Genomic DNA, 26,023 nt, shown 5'->3' with positions numbered 1-26,023 from the left:
CCTTGTCTGCAGAGATGGAAGCCTAGATGGGAATAAAGCTCGGAAGACCCGTTACCATGGGGAATATGGAAGCCAGGCCACTGATGCCTTGTGAGCACCCTAGATGTGAAGGGGAGCCTGGGCAAGCTTTCCCCAGACCCTTCATTCCATTCAATTAATAGAAACTTCTGTTTTGCTCCATTTTCTATAATGAGGTTCCATTTCTAAATACTAGCCTTGTCATTAACATGACAACTGTGTGGACAAGAGACTTATGCATTATAATTAACTGCAATAAAAATTTAAATTTCCATAATATATGATAGGAATCCATGAGCTACATTTTTAATTTTTCGAGTTATTTAAAATATGAATCTTTAATTCTTTCACCAGCTGTAAAGTCAACCTGATAGGTTTCTCTGTTTAAATGTCCAAAATAGCTCTATAACTATCTAATAAAATCCTCTTTTCTAGGAGAACTGTCCCCTTATGGAACATCTTTGTGGGTTTTGAAACTCAGGCAAATCATAGCAACTTGCAGGATATAGAATCAATTTAAAAGGAAGAGAAGTAGAAACGACAGTATTGTTAAATGCCCAGTATATAGAAAGAACTTCCCAGTCTAGAAAAGAGAGCAAAATCTTCTTAGGTACCGTGAAATTCAAAGTTATGATTCCCACAGTCAACATAGCTACGTTCTTGATACCCTTATATCTCAGTTACTATTTTGGAGTCAAATTCTGCTTCATGTGTCTTGTCTTCGAGTGTCAGGTAATGGGATTTAAACATTCTATAGGGATAAATAGGTTATTTAATAGCTCTGTATGTCTCTGATATATGAAGAGAAGAGAGGTAGAGAATACAGCTTTCAACAAAGATGTCTCCACTTTTGTGGATGGGCAGATGCAGTGTGATGAATTTAGTTTCACCCTTGTATTTTGATATTGCAATTTTTTGTGTCTGATCAAGAGCCAAATTGAAGAAATTAGAATTTCACTCCTTCCTTAATACAACAGCTCTGGCAAAGATGTGGTGTACAACTAAGTAGACCATACTTAGCTGTGAAAGTTGCTGTGGCCCTATGAAGATGAAGATACTCTCTTTTCCCTGGAGACTCACAGCCTGTTGGGGAGACAGCAATGGGATCACAGAGGTGAAGTGTAGGTTCTACCTCTGCTGATTGGGTTGCATGCTCACTTTTCTGTGTGCCTCACGAGATACTAGTGCCTCAGGCTGCCTGGAGAGCCTCTTGTTCCCTTTCAGTCTTATCAGAGTACATGGCATAAAGTTGGGGGCACAGGAATGAATGGATGAGACTGACAGGCAGAGGGAGTTGTGGGTGGTCTAGTCAACTTGCATTGGATGCTTGTGTGGCTTCCAGGGAAGAGGGGTCGGGAAGAATGAAAGGTGAGGCAGAAAGTTAGGGAAGGACCAGATTGTGATGGGCCTCACCCAAATTGCTGGAGAGTTTAGACTTTAACCCAAGGGCAGTTGGAAGGCACTGGAGGATTTCAAGCATGGACCTGATTGGAATTGTGTTTTGTATCTCTTGTGTGTGGGCAGAGGACAGATTAGAGATGGGTATGGCTAGAGCAGTTTTTCAATCTCAGCACTATTGACCGTTGAGCTGGATAATTCTTTGTCAGGGGCTGGCTTGTGCTTTGTAGTATGTTTAGCAGCATCCCTGGCTTCTGTCGAGTAGTACCCAACCAGTCTGGACAACTGAAAATGTCTCCAGGTATTGCCAGATGCCCTTGGGAACAAAACAACTGCCTGAGAATTACTGTGTTGGAAGCACAGAGACCCCACAAGAGCCACTGCAATAGCCCAGAGACTAGATTAAACGAGGGTTGAGCTGAGGCAGAAGGTGGGATGGGGAGGAGGCAGTGGGCTCTAGCTAGTAAGCAGCAGAGTTGTTGACGCATGTAAGGTGCCTGTGGATTCCTGTCCAGGTGCTGCCCTTGTCTCCAAGAACTTGAGAGGGAAAAGACCTTAACCTCTTTGGAAATGAGACTGTTCTGAGACACAGGAAGGTTCCAGTGACATGTCAACATCAGAGAGGCGATGGCAAAAATGATTTCATTTAGATATTGGAACCTTTGGAAGAGTTAGATACTTCACTGAGCTTCAGACACAGAGTGGAGGAGACTCAGACATCTCTGCTTACCTTTGACGTCGTTATTCCTCGTCTCTATACAGTGGCTCCGATTCTTGTTTGGGGGATTCACATCACACATTCTGAAACTGGATCCATAAACAGGTGAAGGTTGGCAGTCTGAGCCCTGGTAAAAGAGTTGTCTGATTAGGAATTATTAAAAATAAGAAGAAAGAAGGACCTTAACCCTGACCCTTGGAGTCACCATCTCCTGGAGGTCATGGGATGGTCCTGGTGCCTTGTCTCGCGTGGGTGCCATGGTGGTGACATCTCTGCTGCCGTCATGACTCTCGGTGGTCCCGACCACCCATTTGTCTGACAATCTCTTTCTATTCTTCCTGGAACTTCAAGATTCTCAAAGACAGCTGGAGAGAGCATGATTGCCCAGATGAGCTCAGGGGCGTTCTGGGAGAGAACGCGTAACCCCGTTCACCCAAACGACAGCTGGAGGATTATCTCTGAGTTGGCTGTGTCTGTAGAGAAAAAACAAAATCAGTTCCTAGGCACCACTAAGCAGTGAGAAAGTTTTCAACGTTACCCCACAGTTGCTCAGCTACAGGATCCAAGTAGGTTAGTGCTGTGGAAAGCTTTAGATGTGAATAGCAAACCATTTGAAAAGTGCCACTTCGAGTTTATGAAAATTTCCGGAGAAGAAAATATTGAGAGTGGAAATTGTTCTGGGTGAAAATGACATTTTCAGGAGTGATTAATCTGAATATATTCACATGCAAAATGGAGTAGGGTTCCCACGGTGTATACAGCAAAATGCTTGCATGTTTTATTAGTAGAGTGTATTTTTCGTTAAGGAAAATACATTATGGTAGAGAAGGGGAATGGAATGTATCACGTGAGACTTGGTAGCTGGCAATTACTAACGCCCGGTGAAGGTCACTCTTGTCCACCAGAGTGATGGTACGAGCTGGCATGATTAAACAGGCAGGAAACTATGCTTTCTTCTCCTTGGTAGACACAACTAAATAAGAGTTGAAAACGTTTGACACCCTCCTGCTGGCAAAACAAGAGCACAATGGAGACACCAAAATTTCCATAAAGGAACGTCTTGGGGATGGCAGTGTGGTTGGTTTGAGGGTGGCTTAAAGCTGCATTTGCATGCGATTGAGAAAATGTCTATATCAATGAATAGATGGGAATTAAGTAGGGCAGTAAAACTAACTCTCCCGAGCCACATTTTCACACTGTCCCTGTAAGTGTGTATGTGCGTGCGTGCATGTGTATGCGAGTGCATGTGTGTGTCATGGATGTGGCTCTGTGTGGGGTGGGTAGGGAGCAGTGGGGGTGTTTTAAGGGTCATTTACAGTGTCTGGCTCTAACCATAGGTGACTTAAGTTGGTGTCATTGAAATTCTAGAAAGTCTGTATGTGAACCTGTGAAGGCATTTTGAGCATATAAAAAGTGTATAGTTCTCATCCGTCAAGCATGCCACACTTGTGACCCCGCCCTGCTCCACCCTGACACTTAACAGGTGACCCGCAGGGCCAACTGTGGTCTCCATGTGCAGGTTTTTCTGTACCATAGCAGGCAGAGCCTTTCATACCCTACACAGTTGTTCCAATCCCATCACTGTTGGAATCTCTAACAGCCCAAGGCTGCCATGGTTACACTGACTCCAGTGAGTCTGGTCTCCTCCCTGGTTATCTGATATGAAAATTTTTCCTCCCTCTTTTCTTCCTTTGTAGAGTTCCATGGCCAGGGCTCAAACAGATTTACCCTCTTCTCAGGGTGTCAGAGTCTCTCTTCCACGCCATTTTCCCCCATGTGCCAAGTAATTTCTTCCTTTTGGCTTAGGGTATGTCAGGATATGCGTTGGGAGTGACGCACTGGTCTTCTTGAAATTTCTTTTATATTATGTTTCATCAAACAGTAGGATCTGTTTCTAAATCCTGTGGGGCCACCTTTCCCCTGGGGTTACTGCTACCTGGTGACAGCAGACCGTTAGCACCAGCTCTAATTACTCTTGTCCCTGCCATTGGGTTTGGGGTGGCTATTTGTTTGTATTTTCTCATTATAAAACTAATTTATCATCTTCTAGAAAATCTAGAAAGAATAAAAAAGCATAAACAAGGAGAAAAAGACCACCTTCCAGATTGTCCTACCTGCTGGAGCCAGTCGATGTTAATGTGTTAAGAATTTTTGTCCCTATGCGCTTTAAGGCCATTTCCGTCATCTTGAGTGTAAAATTTTTTTAATTCCTGCTTTGTTTGCTTAATGTTGAAAACGTGAGTGCATGAAACCATATGATAAATTGAACTATAGGTCAAACCATGAATTGGGAGCATATTTAATGCGAATGTGGACACATGGGTTTATATCCTGAATTAGAAAGAACTCACACAAAGTGCTGTTTTAAGCATCTTTTTGGCATTGCTCAGGTTTGGGCTCTCCCAGATCTTCCAGTTAATGGCACCCTCGGTCTCCCACTGCTGATAGGCACACAGCAGCCGAACCTGCTTCCACAGGAGCTAGGAGCCTCCGCAGAGCAGAGGCCAGCTTCTGGTTTTATTTATAACTGCAGTATCGGACTAGCAGAGCCAAACTTCAGAATTCTTCATCACATTTATTGAATGCGGGAAGTTTGCGTCGGCAACTCCTCTAGGGTAGGAGATGCCAAGAGCAACTTAGGGAAAGGGATAAAGGCCTCCTGAGTGAGCTCTGCAAATTCGTATTGGGAAGCTCCTCAAAACTTTCGCCTTCCCCTTTGGTGCTTTTCTTTGGAGTTGGTGTCATCTTTGGAACTTTGGTTTCTGGTATTTACTGATGACTTAACGTACTTGAAAGAGAGCTTTGTAATTTGAAGCATTTACCCTGCTGGAAGGAAGCTAAATGCCTTGTTCCTGATGCAGTTTAAGTGTTTGTATCTTACATGGATTTGGTATTTTACATCATACGATGCCAACATGTGCATCATTTCAGTTCTGTAGTTGGCTAAATGTGATAAATTGTTCATTTTAGGAAATATCGTATTCCTCAGCATACACACAGCAGTGCTTTGGGTAGCTGCTCTGTTTCTGCATTAATGCCTCGCACCAATGGGGAAACACAAACTCTGGTCTCAGATCATCCACCTTTGGGAGCATCATATTCCTCGTCTCTGAGACAAGAAGATAGGACTTGAGCACCACTCAAACGCTTTCTAGCTCTAAATTCTTCAGTTCTTTTGCTTCATGTCAAGGTTAGATTCCAGGACTATGGTTTGAGGTCTTTCACAATAAGTATGCAAACCTGGGGCCAGGAATATTTTTCATAGTTTTTGGGGGTTAGAGGGAATGTTAAGGATGTTCTAGCACAAGGGTTGGCAAACTGGCCGGTGGCCCACTGCCGCTTTTTTTTTTCTGGCCCTAGAGCTAATGGTTACATTTTAAATGATTATATCAGTACCTACATAGTATCCTTGATTTTACCTCTTGGCCCACAAAGCCTCAAATGTACTATCTGGGCCTTTAGAGAGAACGTTTGCTGAGCCATGATGTAGCACAGCCCCTCTGGATTCTACAAAAGCTCAGAGAGAGGAGACTGTTTGCCCAAAGTCACGGAGCTGGGTGAGTACTGGGGTTGGGATCTGGTCCTGTTTGTCAAATTCATCTAACAGTTCAACTTCTTCTTGCAAAATCAGAACCATTAACTGTGGAACTACATGTAGGTTTCAATGACAACAAATGAATTATCAAAAGAGACATCTTATCCTATATAAACATGGGGAACCTCTGTGATTCAGTGAGAAGAGCTGCTGCATATTCGGGGCAGGGTTTGAGCGTTTGGCCTTCAGTCACAGCCTGCCAGGACCCTGTGACTCCTCAGAGACATCCAGCCCACCAGGAGCATCACCTTCCCTGGGCACCAGTGGTGGTGAGGCTGTGGACGCATGTGCCACACCACACAGAATTCCTAGGAGACCCGGGTTGCAGGGCAAACAGCCTTCATGCAGGAAGGCTCTCTCCCCTCTGGGAATCATGTTCTCATTTTAAAGCTGAATTTGTTAAATAAGGAATGGCTCACTCCAGGCCTAGTTCTAATTACTCATAGCCTGTGTTGAGAATCTTTGTCTTATTAGTGAGAACAACTCAGTTCTGAGCTTCCCGAATCACTGCTCCGGCTCAGGTTGGCACTTGGCTGCCACACCTGAGTATTAATAATCAATTGCTTTAAAGGATTCAGCTGGGATAAAAAAAAATATATGTCAGTCAAGTGCCCCATGAAGTAATCTGGTCACGGTCCTTGAGGGTTAGGATGTGAGCCAGGCGAGAGTGTCAGCATATGAGCAGCTGTGACAGCCGGAGTGTGGTCTGTGACAGGGAAGACATTCTGCTTTGGCCCTTGGACAAGAAAACATTCCCACCACATCCCTAAGAAACCGCAGGAGAGGAAAAGTGAAGATATTGCTAAACCATTGTCATTAGAAAGCAGAGGCTATCATTTTCTGGATTCCACAGTCAGCATGGGGTCCTATTTTCTACTGTTTCTGTTAGTGGGTTGGTAGTGAGTGTTAAGTAAATGTTCTTTGTGATACCCAGGCTTACATTGAGGCAGGAGCTCACAGAATCTCCCTTCCTCCCACCTCTGTTGTTAAGATCCTGTGCCAATCATGTGAAAGAAAGTGTTGGGCAGTGTAGCCTAGTTCCACTCTTTTAGGGAGGTGTCTCGGGCAGTACGGGCAGGGTTCAGAAAAGAGGCTCTGGTCAGTTGGCACAAGGCTGGATGTTGGGTGTGTCCACTGGGGTGCATGTCCAATGCCATCTGCAGAGCGGTGCAGCTTTTCTCTTGGTTTGGTTGATGGAGAATTGGAGGCCTTAGAGCCATGGCTTCCAGACCCTGCATTTATACAGTGGCCCGCTGGGGTGGAGGAAATAACTATCCAGATTTCTATTGGGATTTTACTTTTATCACCTCCTCAAAAAATTTCTATTGCATAAGTTTTATAATGCATATATATCAAGAGAACTGTACATGTATCCAATTTATAAATAAATACTCATTTTTTCATAAGTATGAACAAACATGTTTCCCCCCAAAAAAGGTTTGGATATAGCTGTTCTAGATCTTACCGATGAGTACACCAAGAAGAAGAGGCAGGGCGTGTTTTTGAAACTCTCAAATCCCTGTTCATGCCAAAACTCCAGATTCCTAAAATAGATGTGAGATCTATGTGCTCTAGTTACGGTGGTGACATGCCATTTTACATGCTTTTGGTCCTTCATGCTGGTAAACCAGGGTGAGTCATCCAAGCACAGTCTAGACCTTTGCTAAGCTCTTTGGTAGGTGCCGTGTCACTCTCACTGAAGTGTTCTGCAGTGGCCCTGAGTCCCCGATTTACATGAATGCTGGACTCTCTTTTTTTTGTTGTTGTTGTTATTGTTTCAAAAATCCTTCAAATTCTTTATTTTATTGAAGTATAGTTGATTTACAATGTTAATTTCTGCTGTACAGCAAGTTGATTCAGTTATACACATACATACATTCTTTTTCATATTCCTTTCCATTATGGTTTATCACAGGATATTGAGTATAGTTCCCAGTGCTATACAATAGGACCTTGTTGTTTATCCATCCTATATATAATAGTTTGCCTCTGCTAATCCCAAACTCCCAGGCCATCTCTCCCCCACCCCACTCCCCCTTGGCAACCACAAGTCTGTTCTCTATGTCTGTGAGTCTGTTTCTGTTTTGTAGATAAGTTCATTTGTGTCATAGTTTAGATTCCACATATAAGTGATATCATATGGTATTTGTTTTTCTTTGTCTGACTTACTTCACTTAGTATATTAATCTCTAGGTCCATCCATGTTGCTGCAAATGGCCTTATTTCATTCTATTTTTATGGCTGAGTAGTATTCCATTGTATATCACATCTTCTTTATCCATTCATCTGTCGGTGGACATTTAGGTTGTTTCCATGTCTCGGCAATTGTGAATAGTGCTGCTATGAACACAGGGGTGCGTGCATCTTTTCAGATTATAGTTTTGTCCATATATATGCCCAGGAGTGAGATGGACTCTACTTTCTGAGTATACACAGGACACAACCTTAGTGGGGATCCTCTGGTGGTGGGAAGAGCATTGGATAGAGACTGAGAGGGCTGGGGTTCATTCATTCACTTGATAAACAGTTACTTCTTCTCTGGTATGTGCTGGACACTGGCAGTACCTGGATCTTATTTCCTCTTTTATAAAACAAGGTGAGATGGTTTCTAAGTTTCCTCCACACTCTGACTGTCCTTTAGTAATTCTTCCCCATATTCCTGCTGTTCTTAATTACATGCTTTTGGATCACTCATCATTACCTCCAAAAACAAAAGGTATAAACATCTTCTTTTTAAATGTGGTTTAATGAAACAGTAAGCCTGTGGCACAATGATCTATAAAAGCAGGGTTACATTTTTCCTTTATTTTTTGTAAGTTGCAAACTTCCAGCATAAAATTGAAAATTAATAGCAGCTAGCTTAAAAGGGAATATAAAATGAACACTTCCTCACTTAAAAGAGCCCTCACCTCCTTTAATGTCTCCTCTTAGCAGAGAAGTCCAATTTGGGAGCTTTTTAGTTCCCCCAGTCTCCACTTCAGCATAAAAAAAAATGTGAAAATGGGCAGATGGTCTGGCTGAAAGAGAAATAAATAGGGTTTTCAGGATGACCCACGTGGTAATCTGAACACAGACTGGATTTTGCCATTAAAGGAAGGAGTGTCCATACTAGAAAAAAGAGAGCAGCCCTTGTGATCTCTGGCTTGTCAGTCTCTGCCTGAGCCCCTCTGCAGCTGCACCATTTGGCCCCTAAATAGAGGCTTAGCCCCACCCCCGACTCCAGGGCCAATCCTACCTTGCTCTGGGAGGGAATGGATAGGCTGAATGAAGCCCAGCCTCTTGGCTCAGGCTGTGAGTCCTGCTCTCTCTATTGCTCTGCCCTGTCTTCTCCTGGTCCGCATGCCAGCCTTACTCCCTTCCTGAGTCTCTGCCCTGGTGGTGCCCCTGGTACTCTACTCCTCCAGGACCTTGAAGGCCCCTCTCCCTGGGGCTAGGCCATACTCTGCCGGTGGACAGCCTGCATGGTGCTCCCTTCCTGTCTTGTGTTTCTCAGGGCCCTGTTCTGTTCCTTCTCAGAGCAGACTCTTTCCCAGCACTGGCCCCATCTTGAGTAGAGGGGTCTGATCTTAAATGCCCATCGTCTCCGGTTAAACTTCTCTCACTGCCCAGTGGTGTCATGAAATACAAAACTGTCAAATCCATCAGCAAAATCCTTTTCACTTTAACCTTTCAAATATACCCCAGAATCATTGCCACTGCAACCACTCCAGCTGCAGCCACTCTTGTCTCCCTCAAGAGATAACAGTATCTCTGCTTCTACACTGCCCACCTCCCCCGACCCCTGTTTTCCACACAGCAGCCAGGGTGATCTTTTATAAGTGGAACTTGGATCTATTTATGTTCCCCCACCCACCCTTAGACCATTTCCTACTGCTTTCCTCTTGAATCTCTGTGTTCCTACCACATTGGTCTTCTGACCTTGTTGCCACCACAGGGCCTTTGCACAGCTGATTTATCTACCTAGAAGGGCCTTTCCTCTGATCTGTGCATGACTGGCTGTTTCTTTTTCTTTTCTTTCTTTTTTTTTTTAACATCTTCATTGGAGTATAATTGCTTTTGGCTGTTTCTTTAAGTCTTAGCTCAAATTTCAGCTCTCTGGAAACCCTGAGTACCCAATTCTGAGTAATTCTCCAAACCTAGCCATTTGTTCTCTCTTGTGCCAGCACCCTGTTTGATTTTTGTCAGAGTGTTTAGCACTATCCAGCACTTCTAATTTACTTAGTTGTCCTCTCGTTTGTTGACTGTCTCCCTCAACTAAAATGTCAGCTCCACGACAGCAAAAACTTTGCCTGCCCCACCCTGACATTGTCCCTACCACTTAGAGATGTTCTGACACACAGTAGGAGCTAAGTTAATGCTTGTCAAATTAGTGAGCAAATGAATGAATGAGTTCTAAATGCAGCCAGGACAGCTTTTGTTTATGTAAAAGAAAGCATATAAGGAGAATATTCTCCTGGGATTAGGTTTTGCCAGAAGCCAAACTTGTTCTGTTTTATTTTGTTTTTGTTTTTAATCTGAAATCAAAAGCTATAATATACATAGTCATTGTAGAAAGTTTGGAAAATACAGAAACCACAATTCAGGAATTTTAAAAGCACCTGCAATCCCCTGTGTTCAGACTGTGGTATGAATGTGTATAATCCATTCCATATATTTTTAACAAATATTGGACTACACTAGAGATACTATTTTGTAATCTGCTTTTTCACTTATTAATGTAACATGAACATTTGTCTATGCATTAAATATTCCTCCACTATTTTAATTTTAACGGACATACATTATTCGATCACATAAATAGACAAAAATATCTTTCACCCCCTCCATCTCCTACCTAAATTATATATATATATATATGAATGTGTCTTACGTAGCTACACAACTGAGTATAACCGTTTTTTAAAATCTTTGAGAATTTGAAAGGGAAAACTTAGAGTGGTTGGACATTTTTCTTGCATTTCTTGCCATTTGTGTTTCTCTTTTGAGCATACAACTAGAGTGTGAGAGAGAGAGGCCCTTGGCTGGTGTGCTGGGTGAAGGATTGGGTCCTGCTGCCTCTAGTTTCTTGGTTCCCTAGCAGCAACACAAGGAGCCCATAGTTCCAGAAGAGCCTGTTTCTTTCAACAGGGAGACACAGATGCCTGTTTCTTAATACCATCTGCAGAGCTGTTGGGAAATATGGAAAAAATTGGAGTTCCATTTACTGATGCAGCCCAATTCAATTTCCTTTACTCGGAGAAAAGTGGTTCATCTGTAATGGCGACTTGTGCCTGGAGGGAGTGAAATAATACAGCAGAAGTGTTGAGAAAACAAATTCATCCTGTACAGAGACAAAGGAAGTCGATTCTTGGCCGAGAGTTCTCAACAGACGAAAGGAGCCTGTTCTAACTGGAGCCAGTAAGGACAGCGTTGTCACCCATTATTCTTACAGGAAAACCTCTGGGCACTGACATCTGACAACACTGCACTGTGAATAGATTACCTTGATACATCTAAGTTATGGAACATCAGGCAAATTTCAAGTCCTAGGTTTGACCAGGATAGAGGAAAAACTCTTTGTTTATGTGGAAGGAATAATCTGAATTATAGGTCATCTTGGTCAGAGAGAGATGGCTTAAATTCTTCTCCAAGGAAATTCCTCATGCATGTTTTTGAAGAATGCCATATAGTTGTGAAATTCCTGGTCCCTGTCCAACATCTGTGGGAGATTTTCACCTGGTTTCATGTATGGACAGCTGTGGAAGGTTTCCCTTCATGTTACCATCACCCCTATAGAGGGGTATCTATAGGTATTCAGGCCCTATCTTTATTCACAGGGTTTTAAGAGCACCATGCACCAGTGAATAAGAGTGTCTCCTATAGTAGATAAATCAGAGAGGGAATGGACAGTTCTGCATCTGCACAGTCGATGGGTGGCTTGTTGGGTGGTGACTCCCATAAGGCTCCTTGGTGCTGTCAATGGTTGGTACCTGATCCTTGGAGACTGGGGTCTATTATTTTACCCTCTTCCTCTACTTGTAACCCCTTCAATTTTCCTTTTACTCAGAATTCTGTTGTGCAGTCTGCAGGTTGAGGAGGTCTTTCTGTCTTGGAGAATGGTTTGTGAGATTAATGGCTAAGTATTTGTGGTCGTTGTTTTATTGTTGGGTGGGTTAGGTTTGCTTTCTGGGCTGAGGATGAAGAAAAGGCTTCCAGGACTTTTGTGAGCATAGGTGAATTAGTCAATTAACATTTTAAAACATTGCCTTACCTCGGTTGGAAGACAGTAAAGCTTGCTCTTCATTGGTGTTTGGAAATGGAATAAGGAGCCAGGATTCTAGGTGTGGTGTTTTCACGAGGAGGGCGACCTTGACCTCCTCTGTTTCTCTTGGATTAACTTCCTTGTATTAGAGCTCAGCCTCACACTGCCACCCTATACTCTCAGCTGCTATTGGCCACCTCCACTTGGACACCACACAACAGCTCACAGCTCACACATCAAACTTAATGGGTTTACGACTACACTCATGTTCTCATCCTTCCCCAAATCCCAGTCTCCAAACTGCTCCTGCTCTGACTTGGTTAATGACAGTACCATCCATGAAGTTACCCCAATCAGAGAGACCTGGAGGCCATCCTTGCCTTGATGCCCCTCCCATGCTCCACATCCACTCGGCCACCACCGTCAAGTCCATCCCAGAAGTAACTCTGACATCTGTCCGGGCTCTTCAGCCTGCCGCTACAGCTTCATTTCAGGTCCCCTCTTCTCTTTCTGGGGACACTGCAGTATCTTCCTTATTGATCTCCCCATAACCCATCCTGAAAACTCCAGCTAGAGCAATCACCCTTATTTGAAGTAGTTTCTAGAACCTCCTCATTGACTGTGGAGCAGAGTCCAGCCCCAAAAGGTGTTCATGGCTCCTCACAATCTGGTCCACGCTCACCTCTCCAGCCTTATTTCCCTCCTTTGGTCCTGCTCAACCCTCTCATCATTCTGTGAATGCAGCTCCCCTCGCACTGCCCCAGTACCACAGGCCCATGTGGGCTCCTCTCTGCTGGTTCCTTTACTGGGGCTGCTCTTCCAACTTCCCTCTGCTCCATCTGCTAGATCCATACTGTTAAGTGGCTCCTCCTCTATGAAATGCCTCTGGCTTAAAGACAGAACTAATAGCTTTCTTCGCTTTCATTCTTGCATTGATTCTTCTTTTTAGCTTTATTGAGATATAATTACATATAACATTGTGTAAGTTTAAGGTGTACAATGTGTTGATTTGATACAGTTATATGGTGCAAAATGATTACCACCATAGTGTTAGCTAACACTTCCATCCCATCACATAATTATCATTTCTTTCTTATGGTGAGAACATAAGATCTACTCTCTTAGCAACATATAAGTATATAATACTGCGTTATTAGCTACAGTCACCATGCTGTACATGAGACCCCCAGATGTTGTTAATCTAATAACTGGAAGTTTGTACCCTTTGACAAATATCTCCACCACCACCCCGCCCCGCCAGCCCCTGGCAACCTCCACTCTGCTGTCCGTTTCCCTGGAGACACCACTTACATTTGGTTTGTGAAACTCCTTTGTCTAACCATTAGTTTACATGTCTGGTCTAACTGGGTGCCCCTCCCTGCACAGTGCCTGGTATCTGTTCATTAACGGGTGGATGGTTGAATGGAAGGTGAGCCATTCTAGCCAACTTTTCTGTTCCTGACCCTAAGCCCTAAGATTAAATATAAGCCATACTATGGAATAAAACAGAAAAAAGTTCAGAGTTCTCACCTGCTTCCACTGAGAACTCGTAAGTACAATGTGTATTTGTAATACATTAGGCTTTTTCTGTCATTTAAAAATAACTAGTGAGTTTTTTTTATATTCTTTGCTCTAACTTTATTTTTTAAGGATTTAAACATTTCCCTATTGGAACAGAGTATGCTCATTTTAAACATTTAGGAAGAAATCTTGTAGTCAGTTTTGGGGGGCAGGAGCTAAATTCATTCTTCGGAAGATAGAGGCAGTGGCCCAGCAATACTTTTATCTTAAGTCACAAACATGTTTTTTAACTTTTGTTTCTTACCCAAAGCTGACTGCTTGGAATGATATGCTCTTTCTTGTTTGGAAATAAGATGGAGTGTCAGGAAAATATGAGGAAGTGTGAGAGGTTCTTAGGCTGTTAGCAGGCCTCTTGATTTTCAGTCTCCGGCGGGTCCTTTCATGGCTTTTTCTGCTTGGCAGAAGAGATTTGGAAATAAAGACTGAGATGCCCATTTCATTGCAGCTAGAGCATCTCATGCTACTTCTAAGGCTTTCGTAGAGTTAGACTTGTCCTGCCCCTCACCCCACTGTGGGTTTCCTTTCTCTTTGATTTGTTTGATAGAATCTGGATTACCAGAAAACGAAAAGAAAAAAAAAAATCCTAAAAGACAAAGCATTAAGCAAATTCACTTGAGAAGTTACTTAACACCTTTTCTCCTAAAGCTCTAGAGAAGTTTCCAGCATTATACTCTGGGACCTAATTGGGAAGGTTATTTAAGCAAATGCCATTCTTCATCTTTAGATTTTCCATCAAGTGTATGGAATCTATCTCTATTTGTTAAGATTCTGTGGCCATGAGAAATTATCACTAAGCTTTTGTTCTAAATTTATGAGCTAAAAGTTCCAAGAAAATCCCTACTGGATATGTTTGAAAGAAGCTCTCTGACAGTTTGAAGTGAGTGAAGTGACCAGATGTATGTTTTTTAAAACTTGCTTTGTATCTAGATACTCTGAGATGAATGTGTCAGAGGGTGAGAGGGCAGATGCATCAGACTCCAGTGAGGTGGCTGAGACTGGGAAGTGGGTGAGGAAGAAGAATTAGGAGGTGGAATTGACAGGTGGGTGTTTGTCTAGATAAAGGGTGAGGGAGAAGGAAGGTTCAGTGATGCTGTGTGTTTGGGGGAAGGTATGATGTTCCTGGAAGGCACTCCTTTATTTTTGTAGGACGTGGCTCCTAATCTTTAAGCCTCTGTTTCCTTATCTGTAAAATTTAGAGATAATAACCCTAGTTAATACGGTAGTCATAAGTATTAATTGACCCATAGCAACAGGATATATATATTTTTTTCTTTTTTAACTATGAAAAAGACAAAGGTACTCTCAAAAATAAGATCAGCATTCCTGAGAGAATGTATATGAAGGGCTTAGAGCAAAGCCTGGTGCATATCAAGCCCTCAGTAAGGGTGACCTATCATTACTCTGAAGCAAAAGTAATGAAGACGCTGATTCAGGTGCCAGAAAGAAAGCCCCCAAACAGACTTCCATATGCCAGATAAGCATGCAGTATATGATGAGGTATCCTTGCATAACTGGGATCCTTCTGTCTCCTCTTAAGATGTAGGGGAAACTGTCACCCTAAGATGGTCTTTCCCCAACGGCTCCATCTGAAGCTTCACCCCCAAAACTACTCCTGCCAAGTTATTGATGACAATAACATCCTTTTATTCCCTTCATAGCACTCATGCTGTCTTGTCTATTGGTTGGTTTACCTGTTGCACAACTATATCGCCCTCCAGGATGGGGCCGAGACCGTGATCAGGCTCGCACTCAGTGTGCTTAGCACACTGAAGGTGCTCAGGGAGTATCTGTTGGGTGAATGAATGACTAGCCAACCAGTCTGTGAACTGGCTCACCTGGATGCAGGCTTGTCTGTCCTTACGGAGCATCTTCTAAAGCAGCCTTTCATGGACACTCTGTCAGAGAAGGAAGGAGGTGAAGAGCAGGCAAACTGAGGCTTGCTCAGATCTTGGTAAATAGCACTCAGAAAGTCAGACCCTGAAGAAAATATTCAGTTTAAAAATTTTTAGCTCAAAACATCACACACGGGCTCCCCTGGTGGCGCAGTGGTTGAGAGTCCGCCTGCCGATGCAGGGGACGCGGGTTCGTGCCCCGGTCCGGGAAGATCCCACATGCCGCGGAGCGGCTGGGCCCGTGAGCCATGGCCGCTGAGCCTATGCGTCTGGAGCCTGTGCTCCACAACGGGAGAGTCCACAACAGTGAGAGGCCAGCGTACCGCAAAAAAAAAAAAAAAAAAAAACCATCACACAGAATGATATATAGCACAATACGCTGGTATTTTAGGCTTTGAGGTTAAAATTTCATACTCAATTATGGCTTCTCTAGACCTCACCAACTTGCAAACATTTTAACTATATTTGCAACCCTTTTGAACTTAAAGCTCCTGCAGGTCTGGTAGGAAATAGAGCAAATTTCAGCAGCAGTTTTCTCTGGGCTGTCGCTTTTGAGGGACTGTTGGGATCTCCACCCATTTCCTAACTTCTGGTAGTTCTCCACTTTCCTACACTGTGCAGATAGTGCTTTTTTAAAATAATAAGAATAATAATGACAACCGCCTAAGGTTTTATTTCAAAGATATTGACACTGAAAGGTTGGGGGGAAAAGTGAGGGACAGGACACGGGGAGGCAGGAAGGGAGAGCAGGGCAGTGTCTGATGGAGCATTCTGTCTGTATTTTCTGCCCGTCTAGAAATCATCACCAGTGGCCCGAGCGGACGGAGAGAGGGCCCTGTGACATTCTGCCCGCCTTCCCACCTCTCTGTCTCTCTCTCTGTCTCTGACTCTCTCTCATTGTCTGTCTCGGCGCGCATAAGCTGCCTGTCTAGAGATACCACAGTTATCAGTGTAGGGGATGGTCAGGGCGACAGATGGATGAGCCCTTATGCTAGAATCCTCTACAGCCATAAGTTCCTGTGAAGAGCATTCTCCTTGCCCACAATGATGTTGAGGAGAGCCCAGCTGTGCTGTTTAATGTCTGTTCTATTCTGTCTGCAACTGTAATTCTCCAGAGGGGTTTCTTGGCCTCTTTCCCACCAGGGCATGGTGATGCCTGGCCCCGCCGAGCAGTGCTCTCATTTTACGGGCAGGAAGCACTCAGTGAATGCTTCATCTAGTAAGGGGGATACTAAAAGGAAGAGCATTTGATATGCCAAAGCACCTTATACCTTTTCAGAGTTTTCTTCGCATGAGTTATCATAATTTGAGCCTCATGACCACTTCCTTGACATGGATAGAACAGATAATGTTGCCTTACTTTACGAAGGAGGAAATTGAATTACGCAGATGATTGACTACCTGACCGAACAGCCCTGTCACTTAGTGGTGCTGGGAACTGCTTCCATTCCTCCTTATTATACACCCAAGAATATACCCACTGTATCACAAATATAGTATTACAATGTTTTATATCATTATTATATTTTATTATATGATACATATAATATGTGATAGTGCCCAGGACTCTTAATAATTGGTACTTAATGTCTAAATGTATTACAAAGAACATTTAACGTATGTAATAACTTTTTATTATCTTTCTCATTGGAGTTAGCAGTTAGCTAAAATTTCAGTGAATCTCCATAACTCTTTTAACTAATGGCCAAAACCACTACACCTGTGAAATCTGTGAGTTTTCAAAACAGCGACTAAGGTACATGATATTTATTGTGCCTGCTACGTATCAGGCACTCAGTTACATAAGTGCCAACATCAGTACTATTCTACAGGCAGAAAACTACAGTTCAACAAGCTTATGTAGCTTTCCCAAGGTTACAGGGCTGGTCAGGTAAACTTAACAACCTGCAATGCCGCTTCCCTACTATTTGGGGAGAAGTAACTAGAAATGTTAGAGATAGATGGTTGATGGAAGAAAATCCAGTTGATTTAAAATCCTCACTGTCTTCCCCTTGAGTAAAGGAGAGAAAAGAATGAGCATGTGTTAAAAAAAAATCACTAATTTTTCTTGAGTAACCTGTGCTGGGCACTGATCTGAGCATGCCACGTGGATTACCTATTAATCCTCACAACAGCCCTGGGAGGTAGGTCCTGCCTTTGCTATGCTCATTTTACAGGCATGGAAACTGAGGTCAGAGATAAACGATACAGCCGGTATTAGAACCCAGAGCTTGTGCTTTAAACCTTGCTTTCTGTAACTCCTTAGTAAGTTCTGGTTCATCAACCAGGAACCAGCACTACGCAAGGCAGTTGATAGACATGATCTCATTTCCTTGTCCTAACATCCACGGGAGAAGTATTGTCTCCATTTTCAAATGCACCAGGGTTCCAAGTCATCCAGTAGCTCCCAGTCACCCACAAAGCAGAGACAAGCTTGTTCCCTTGCCTCAAATCTGTGTCAGGAAGTTTGTCACAAAAGTAGACATGAAATCCAGGCTCGTGAACTGCTCTTACCATTGAACTCTCTTCCTCCGCGGTGGCTTCTGCCCGATTTATCAGTGTTTCTGACATCTCACTGTGGAAAATCGATTCCCCCTCTTCACACATATCCGCTGTTTTCTTTAGCCTCTTGTCATTCCCAGACATGCATTCCTGATTCTTCAAACAAACAGACAAATCTAAACAGGAAAGATATTCAAGGGCACCCAAATGTTGTGCTGTTGATATCAGTCTGTGAGCGCAGTGCCTCAAACGAAAACAAGCCTCCTGTGCAGTTCCTCCCAGAATCCTTTGGGTTGGCTCCGCATCTCTGCCTTCCTTTGCTTCTTCCTCTTGAAATGTAGCCACACCTTTGGGTAGAGTAGGGCAAGGTAGAGAGAAATATGGGACAATATGGGATGCTGGTCCTTCTAGGTTCCCTCTCTCTAAATAAAAGTTGAAGGTCCCCAGAAGAAAGAGGGTGAAAGAATCTACTTAAGATCTCTGAAAAGTAGCACAAAGAGTGGGAACAAGCTAAAATAAAGGGAAAAATTTTACATGCACGAAATGCAAAATATTATGACTAGTAGTTAATGAAAGGAAAGAAGGAGACACTTCAAAACTATAGTGAGATTTGAAGCTTGAGAATTAATGGAGAATAACTCTCCCGGTGGAAAAGAACAGAAATAAAGTATGGTGGTGGTTTTGTTTCAGGTTTTTAATTTGCTTTCTTGGTTTTTTTGTTGTTGTTTTGTTTTGTTTTGTTTTGTTTTTTTGGAAGGGCTGTTTGTTTAGAGTGGGCCCTCAGGTTCACATCATGTTGTCTTTATAATTTATAATGATAAGCACACAGATTCATCTGTATTCCCTCCAAACAGGCAAAGGGAGGTTTTCTCAGTGTCTGAGCCCTGGTCTACTGCTATGCAAATGAGCCCACATTAATCTTTGAAATCTTTTATCTGTGTTACTGCACAGCATTGATTCACCTGGGATGGGGATTTTCTGATTTGTTTTCCAGTATCCTAAAGGTTTTCAGTAGTTCTTCAAGAACCACTGTTGGTGGCTAGTGAGGCAAGACCTAGCAAGTACTACCCCAGGGCCCCACTCTGTGCAGTCTATTTTATATATGGGGATTCTGCTCAGAATTATATCACAAGGGGAATTGCAAAGGCATGAAGATTTTGTGAATTTTTAGGGGTATTTAACTTTCAAGTGTAGGGTTTCGAAATTGACTAATGGCCGTGAGAGTAGGAACTGCCCTACTATACCTGGAACTGACAACCAGTGGGCAGGGTGAGGGAGCCCCCTGGGAGGTCTCTAGCGGTGACCTCAGCCCACAGTGCACAACTGGCTACCACCCTTCTCCCCTTTCAAGATTTATAATCTGTTCCGTAATGTACATTTTTTACATAGTTGAGGTCATACTGCTTATATAAACTGCTTTTTCCACTTATCAATACATTGCAAGCTCTCCCTCCATCATTAAACTCCTAAACATACATTTTAATGGATGTACAATATTCCATCACATGTATTTACTCATTTTCCCACTGGAAATTTAGATTTATTTTTTTCTTTTTGCTATAATAAATGATACTCTGATGAAAACCTTTGTCCAAAAATTTTTGTCAACGTTTCTCATTATTTCCTCAGGCTAAATTCCTAAAAGTGGAATTTCTGAGTCAACGAATATCACTCCTATAAAACTCAATGTATTTTTCTAAACTTCTTTCCAGAAATGCTAAATCAATTTATATTCCCACAGTGAAGTATAACAATGCAGAATTTCAGCTGACTACCCTGCATATAATGGTTTATTTTGTCAGGAGAGGGGAAAGAAAAGAATATTTTTATTAGAAAATTATCTTTTGCCCTCAGTAGCCATTTAAAGTAGAAAAATGCATGCATGAATAATTAAATAATGGGAGGATTTTTTTTTCTTCTAAAAATGAGAGTGGGAAAAATATACCAGCCAAGAAATAGAACTGAAGGATAGTATGTGGGGCACAGTTGTTAATCAGTTGAAATTTTTTCAAATATAGGAATTTTTCAATACTCCGAAAACATTGAAAACATTTTGCTCCTTGAGCACTTATTCTGGGATGCAAGCACATTTCATGCCTCAGAGGTACAAGTGCAGGACTTTCAAAAGTCCTGAGAGAGAGAATGTAACATTTAGATCCTGCATTGAAAACACATGTGGTTAGAAGTGGGGATAGTAACAGCTCTCTTCCTGGGGGACTGTCTTCTTAGTCAACTGATGTTAATTGGATGCTTAGGTTCAAATCATGGCTTTGCCACTTACTAACTCTATAAATTTGGTCAGGGCAGTTACTTTTTCCAGGATGTTGTTTCCTTCTCTATAAAATGAAGAAAATTTTAGCATCCCTGTGAGAACAGAGATAATGCTGTGAGGAGCTCAGCGATTTGTCCAGAGCTGTGCTGTCTAACACGGCAGCCCCTGTGGCTGCTGAGCACTGGCAATGTGGCTGGTCTGAATGGAGACATGCTGTAAGTGTGCAAATGTACACCAACTTCAAAGACTTAGTACGAAAAAAAGTATCTAAACTTTTATTATTTTGATATTGTTATATAGTGAATGATACTATTTTGGATATCTTGGCTTCAAATAAAGAGCATTATTGGGGCTTCCCTGGTAGCACCGCGGTTAAGAATCCGCCTGCCAATGCAGGGGACACGGGTTCTAGCCCTGGTCCGGGAAGATCCCACATGCTGCCGAGCAGCTAAGCCCGTGCGCCGCAACTACTGAGCCTGCGCTCTAGAGCCCGTGAGCCACAAATACTGAAGCCTGCGTGCCACAACTACTGAAGCCCGTGCGCCTAGAGCCCGTGCTCCACAACAAGAGAAGCCACTGCAATGAGAAGCCCGCGCACCACAACGAAGAGTAGCCCCCGCTCGCCGCAACTAGAGAAAGCCTGCACACAGCAACAAAGACCCAATACAGCCAAAAATAATAAATTAAATAAATAAATTTTTAAAAATTAAAAGAGCATTATTAAAATTAATTTTAATTTATTCTTTTACTTTTCATATGCTTTCTTTAATGTGGCTTGCGTTGTATTTTTACTGGACAGCGCTGCTCTAGAACTTAATAAAGATTCAAATTATTTTTAAAAGAAATCAAGGGGGTGTTCTCCATTGCACAGTTGTCCAGTTGTCGTTTTTATCTTTAGGGGGGACATTCAATTGTTAGGACACTGTAGGGCATTTGGCTGGGGTCCTCTGGCCTGGATGGTTTAGGACAGACTGGGGTAGGGAGATGCATATTATTTCATTGTCTGTTAGGGGAGTGAGTGGAGAGTTTAAAAATAGCAGCCCCCTCCCTCCTCCAGCCCCATGCTGATCCCTCCTGAGTTATTTCTGTTGGCTGCGTTAGGAGCCTGACATTTGATTCATTCAGTGCGCCCTGCCTCGGTCCTTTAAAACAGAATGGACAGTTAGTGAAAGGTCAAAGCCACTATGGCTGGCGGTAGCTGCCCTGGGCCATGACAGGAGGAGGAGACTGAGGGAATTGAAGAACCAGTAATGGCAAAATGCTTGGTCAAGATCCAGACTCGGAGGGGTCTCCGCCTGCAGTTGGTGAACCACTGCAGCAGCAACGTGTTTGTCCGTCTGCTGAGACACAGTTCAAAGATCACAGCCAGAAACACGGGTACGTGCCCTGGCGCTGGGCTCTCCTCTGCGCCTGTGAAGAGTGCGGGCTTTCCAGCTGCCGGCTCACCGCGGGGGCCGGTGGCTGGGAGAGAAGCCTAGGCGAACCCAGTGTCAAAGGTTTGTGATAAGGATGAGAAAGAGAGGGAGGGAGAAAAGCAGAGAGGCAGGCAGGCAGGAAGGAGAGAGTGAGCAAGCGAGCGCTGAGGGAAAATGGGAGGGCTTGAAATGGGGGTCCTGGCCCTCCTATTAAGTGAAATGGTATGAAGTCATCCTAAAGGCTAATAAATTACATGCCAGTTGTAGCCCCGTTAGGAAGGAGGCAGCAGTGGGGTGTCCAATCCAGATGGCCCAGGAATGACTGAAGATCATAGACAGGACAGATTGGATGATCAAAACATACTCCTCCCTCCTTTTGTTGTTCAAAGTTTAAGATCTTCAAGTGTGCTTGCCTGGATGAGGCAAAACTCCCCTTTATCTTCAAAGTAGAGCTGTCCTGAAATACAATAGCAGTTAAAGAACTGGGATCAAACTGATGTTCTGCTAATTTCCTTTTCATTGAAAATGTATTTTGTGTGTTATTCTGTGGTCCTTGGGGAAAAATAGGAATTGAAATAGGAATTTTAAAAAATCAGAGCCTACAGCAGGAAAGGAGCTGCTGTTATATATGTATATGTGGTTTTCACCAAATGATTAAAATTTTTAAAATCCTGGGAAATGTCTGGAATTGGCCATACCACATGCACATGTGTGGAACTGACTTCTAAGTGTATTGAAATGAAATTAATTGTATTTGTATAATGACATAGATAATAGATGATGTGTTCTTATTATAAAAGATTTTTAAAGTACAATTTTATAGAATGTTTTTCTTGACCCTAGGACAGACTGGGGTAGGGAGATGCATATTATTAGCCAGTCTATGCACGTTGACGTGTAGAATGGATATAGGATTATTTTTTTACATAAATAGGATTGTTCTATATGTATTATTTTACAATTCATTTTTTTCAATTTATCTTATGGCTTGAAGGACTTTCCATATCGATACATATTAATCTGTATCCTTTTAAAAATTGGCTGAATAATATCATGTAGTGTGGAGATGCCATAATTTATTTAATCACCAAATTACTGTTGGAAAACTGATATTTCTTATTTATTAGCTGTAACAGTGCTGCAATGAATGTGCATATACAAGTATTTCTCTATGGCAGATTCTTAAAAGTTGAAGGATATACACATTTTAAATTTTGATGGAAATGGGCAAATAAATTATCCTCTGAAAGACTAACACTCACTAACAAGGTGAGTAGGAAAATGGCTGCTTCCCCACATAAGCACTAACCCTGATGTGACCAATTTCTAAGATTGAAAAAAAAAATGAGATTTTATTGTTTTAATTTGCCTTTTCCTTTTTACTAGTGAGGGTGAGCATCTTTTCAAAGGATAATTGTCCACGTGCATTTCTCCTGGGAATTACTTGTTTACTTTATGAATTTCTGTTTTCTTTTGTCCTTCCCTTATAGATTGTGGGAATTCTTTTATAATCTGCATATTAATCTTTTGCCTTTCACAAGTATTAACTTCTTTCCTCATAATTTGTTCTTGGCTTTTAACTTATTTTAATGTTAACTTTGTAGCACAGGCACTTTTCATATGCACAGACAGCTTCTGCATGTGCAGACTACTTAATTTTTCTATGTTCTAAGTTTTATTATTTTATGTCAGTTTCCCTCATTCCAAGATTATTAACATGTTTTCTGTGTTTTCATCCTCATAATTAATGCATTAGCTTGAACTATGTGAAATTGCTGATACTCAACTGCTTTTGACCTACAAAAATGGTGATTTCATTTGGTTTGATCTAATATTTGTTTTTATTTGACCTGTTAACTTCTTTGGAATTTTTATGTGTGTTTGACATGAAGAAGGGATATACTTTTTCCCTCTCCCAGTTGGTTAGTGATTTTTCTCAAAGTTATTTATCATAACCTTTCATTATTTTCAAAGGTATATTTCTGAATTGCATATTTTAGTATTCCTGCTCCATTATTAACTATAGTATAGTTTTGACATCAGACAGGTCAAGTTCCCCCTCATGGATCTTTTTTTATCCAGAATTTCTTGATTAATCATGTGCACTTTCTCCATTTGTCATTTTTGAAAATGTGTTGAGATTTATATTGAAATTGCAGTGAATTTTAGTTTAATTAGAGGAGATCTAGATCTTCAAAATAACTGACTTCTATTCAGGAACACTGGTATATTCCTTCATTTTTTTCAGATTTTCTTTTAGGTTATTCAGCTCTGTCTTAATGTTGTCCTCACACAAGTTTGGCATATTTCTTACGGATATCCTCGATATTACGTGCTATTCTAATTTGTGCGTTTAGCTATTTTGAATGGGATTTTCCATTATCATATTTTTTATGGTCTTTGCTTGTGTGTAGTAAATCACCTGTTTTGAATCTGAACACCTTACTGACTTCTGATTGATTCCCCTAGCTTATTCGAATCTTTGCCTTTCCTTGTAGATGATACTATCACCTGGAAATAGTGACAGTTTTGTGCCTTCCTTTCTAGTATTTACACTTCTTCTTTGTTGTCTTTATCATATTGCATTATTGAGGTCCACCAGGATGACGCTGAAGTTCAGTGAGGGTTTTGTGTCGTGTTCCTGACTTTGTGTGATGATTGATTGTGATGACAGAGAGACCCATGAGATGGTGACAGCTGCATCAGTTAGCATGACATTAGCAGCAAGGAACTCTAACAAACACTGGTTTAAATAATAAAGTGATTTATTATCCAAGACAACACCAAGTCCAGAGTCAGGGATGATTCCAGGATTGAGAAGCCAGGTTCATTTTCTCTCTCTGCACTACTCTTCTCAGTTGGCCAGAGCTTCCCCTCAGACCATTTGCCATCAGCATCATAGGATGGCTGCCAGAATTCCTGGTGTCTCTTTCACATACAATGTCAAGAGAAAGTCTGTATCTGTCCAGTATGATGTTCTTAGAAGCAAGAAACCTTTGTCAGAATTTCCCCCTCTACCTCTCTCCCCCTGGCGACTCTTCCCTTCGTTTTTCATTTTCAGGGTTGGCTCATATACCCACTTCCAAACCAGAGACCGCCAAGAGAATGGAATTACCATCATTGGCTGAGACGAATCATCTGGGAGAGAAATGAATGAGTCAACCATGGAAACTGTGTGATAAGCATGTACGTAGGAGAGCCTTCCGAGAGGAGGTGAAAGATGAGGTCTTAGAGAATGAGTAGGAGCCATCTGAGTGCAGAAGGACATTCCAGGGAGAGGCAACAGTCTGTGCAAAGGCACAGAGTCATGATGCAGTGTAATACATTTGGGCACCTCTAAATAGATAGGAACGGTGGAAATGTGTGGGGTAGAGGTGTGCATTTTATACTAAGCTGGAGTTTAAGTTTTATCCTGAAAGCCATGAAAAACCTTTTAAGAAGAGGATTTGTTACCGACCAGGGTTCATGGCCTTCCCTAGCAATAGAAATTGACTAGAGGCAAGACAAGAAATTCAGGCAAGGCTTTATTGGGGCCCCTGCTGCGGCAGGGGGGAGCGAGAACAAACAACAGGTTCCCTTGCTTGCTGGCTCCCTGAGGGGGGCAAGCTTGTTCCTTATATGGGGTGGGGGTAGGGGTGTGTCCAGGGGTCAGGCCAGAGGGGTGGCTTAGGTGTTTTGCTCACCCCTCTGGTGGTGGTGTGTGCAGGAGGTATTCTCAGTAACCTTGCTTTTGCTCCTGACACCCTGTTTTTGCTCCAGGCTCTTCAAAAGTGGCAGTTGGGTTTTTTGGTCCCTGTATCTTTTGGGTCCAGTATTTGCCCCAACTGCACATGCACACAGTTATTTTAGTCCCATACAGTTTCTTTGTATTTTGTTGCTGGAGGAGAGGTGTGTCCAGGTGCAAGCACTGCAGCAAAGGGTCCCAGGTCCCAGCCTGACTCAGATTCATTTGACTAATTAGGCATTTAAAAATGATTGTTCTGGCAACAATTCAGAAGGAGCCAGACTGAGGTCAGGGAAACCAGTGAGGAGGCCATTGCTGTCATGCAGTTGAGAAGTGGTAAGCAATGGGGGGATGGAGAGGCAGGGACCGCTTTGAAAGTGAATATGGTGGCAGAGTTTGTAGCAGCTGGTGACGGACATGGGGTGAGCAGTGAGTGAGAAGTCATGGCCAACCCTTAGGTTGCTGGTGTGGATAGAAGGTGATGCCATTTACTATACAGTAACTGGTAGAGGAGGGAAAGTCTGGGGTGGGAGATACAGACTGGATGTAGGATATGAGCCTACATCCAGGTGTGTGGTGAGTCTGCAGCTCATTGGACGGTTTTGAGGTGAGGTGGGTCAGAGGTTCAGTAACATGTGTTTCTCAAACTAAACTAAGTCATGTTCAA

The 26,023-nt window shown here is 42.5% G+C and overlaps 1 protein-coding gene across 8 annotated transcripts in view; it reads left to right on the top strand.

The window, feature by feature from the left end:
* The window catches only part of FRMD3 (FERM domain containing 3), a 314,195-nt gene that overhangs the window by 257,368 nt on the left and 30,804 nt on the right, over window positions 1-26,023 (top strand). The window contains exon 1 of one of the 8 annotated variants that reach the window (XM_030832775.2): window positions 21,371-21,594. The exons of the other annotated variants lie outside the window; for them this stretch is intronic. Within the exon in view, the coding sequence (XP_030688635.1) occupies window positions 21,468-21,594 (127 nt within the window). The 5' untranslated portion in view covers window positions 21,371-21,467. Of the gene's footprint in view, window positions 1-21,370; window positions 21,595-26,023 lie in introns of those variants that run through there. 8 annotated transcript variants of the gene reach the window in all.

Source organism: Globicephala melas, chromosome 6 (assembly GCF_963455315.2).
Source record: "Globicephala melas chromosome 6, mGloMel1.2, whole genome shotgun sequence".
Classification (NCBI taxonomy): Eukaryota; Metazoa; Chordata; class Mammalia; order Artiodactyla; family Delphinidae; genus Globicephala; species Globicephala melas.
The sequence above is the reverse complement of the archived record's forward strand: the minus strand, read 5'-3'. Positions and strand labels throughout refer to the sequence as shown.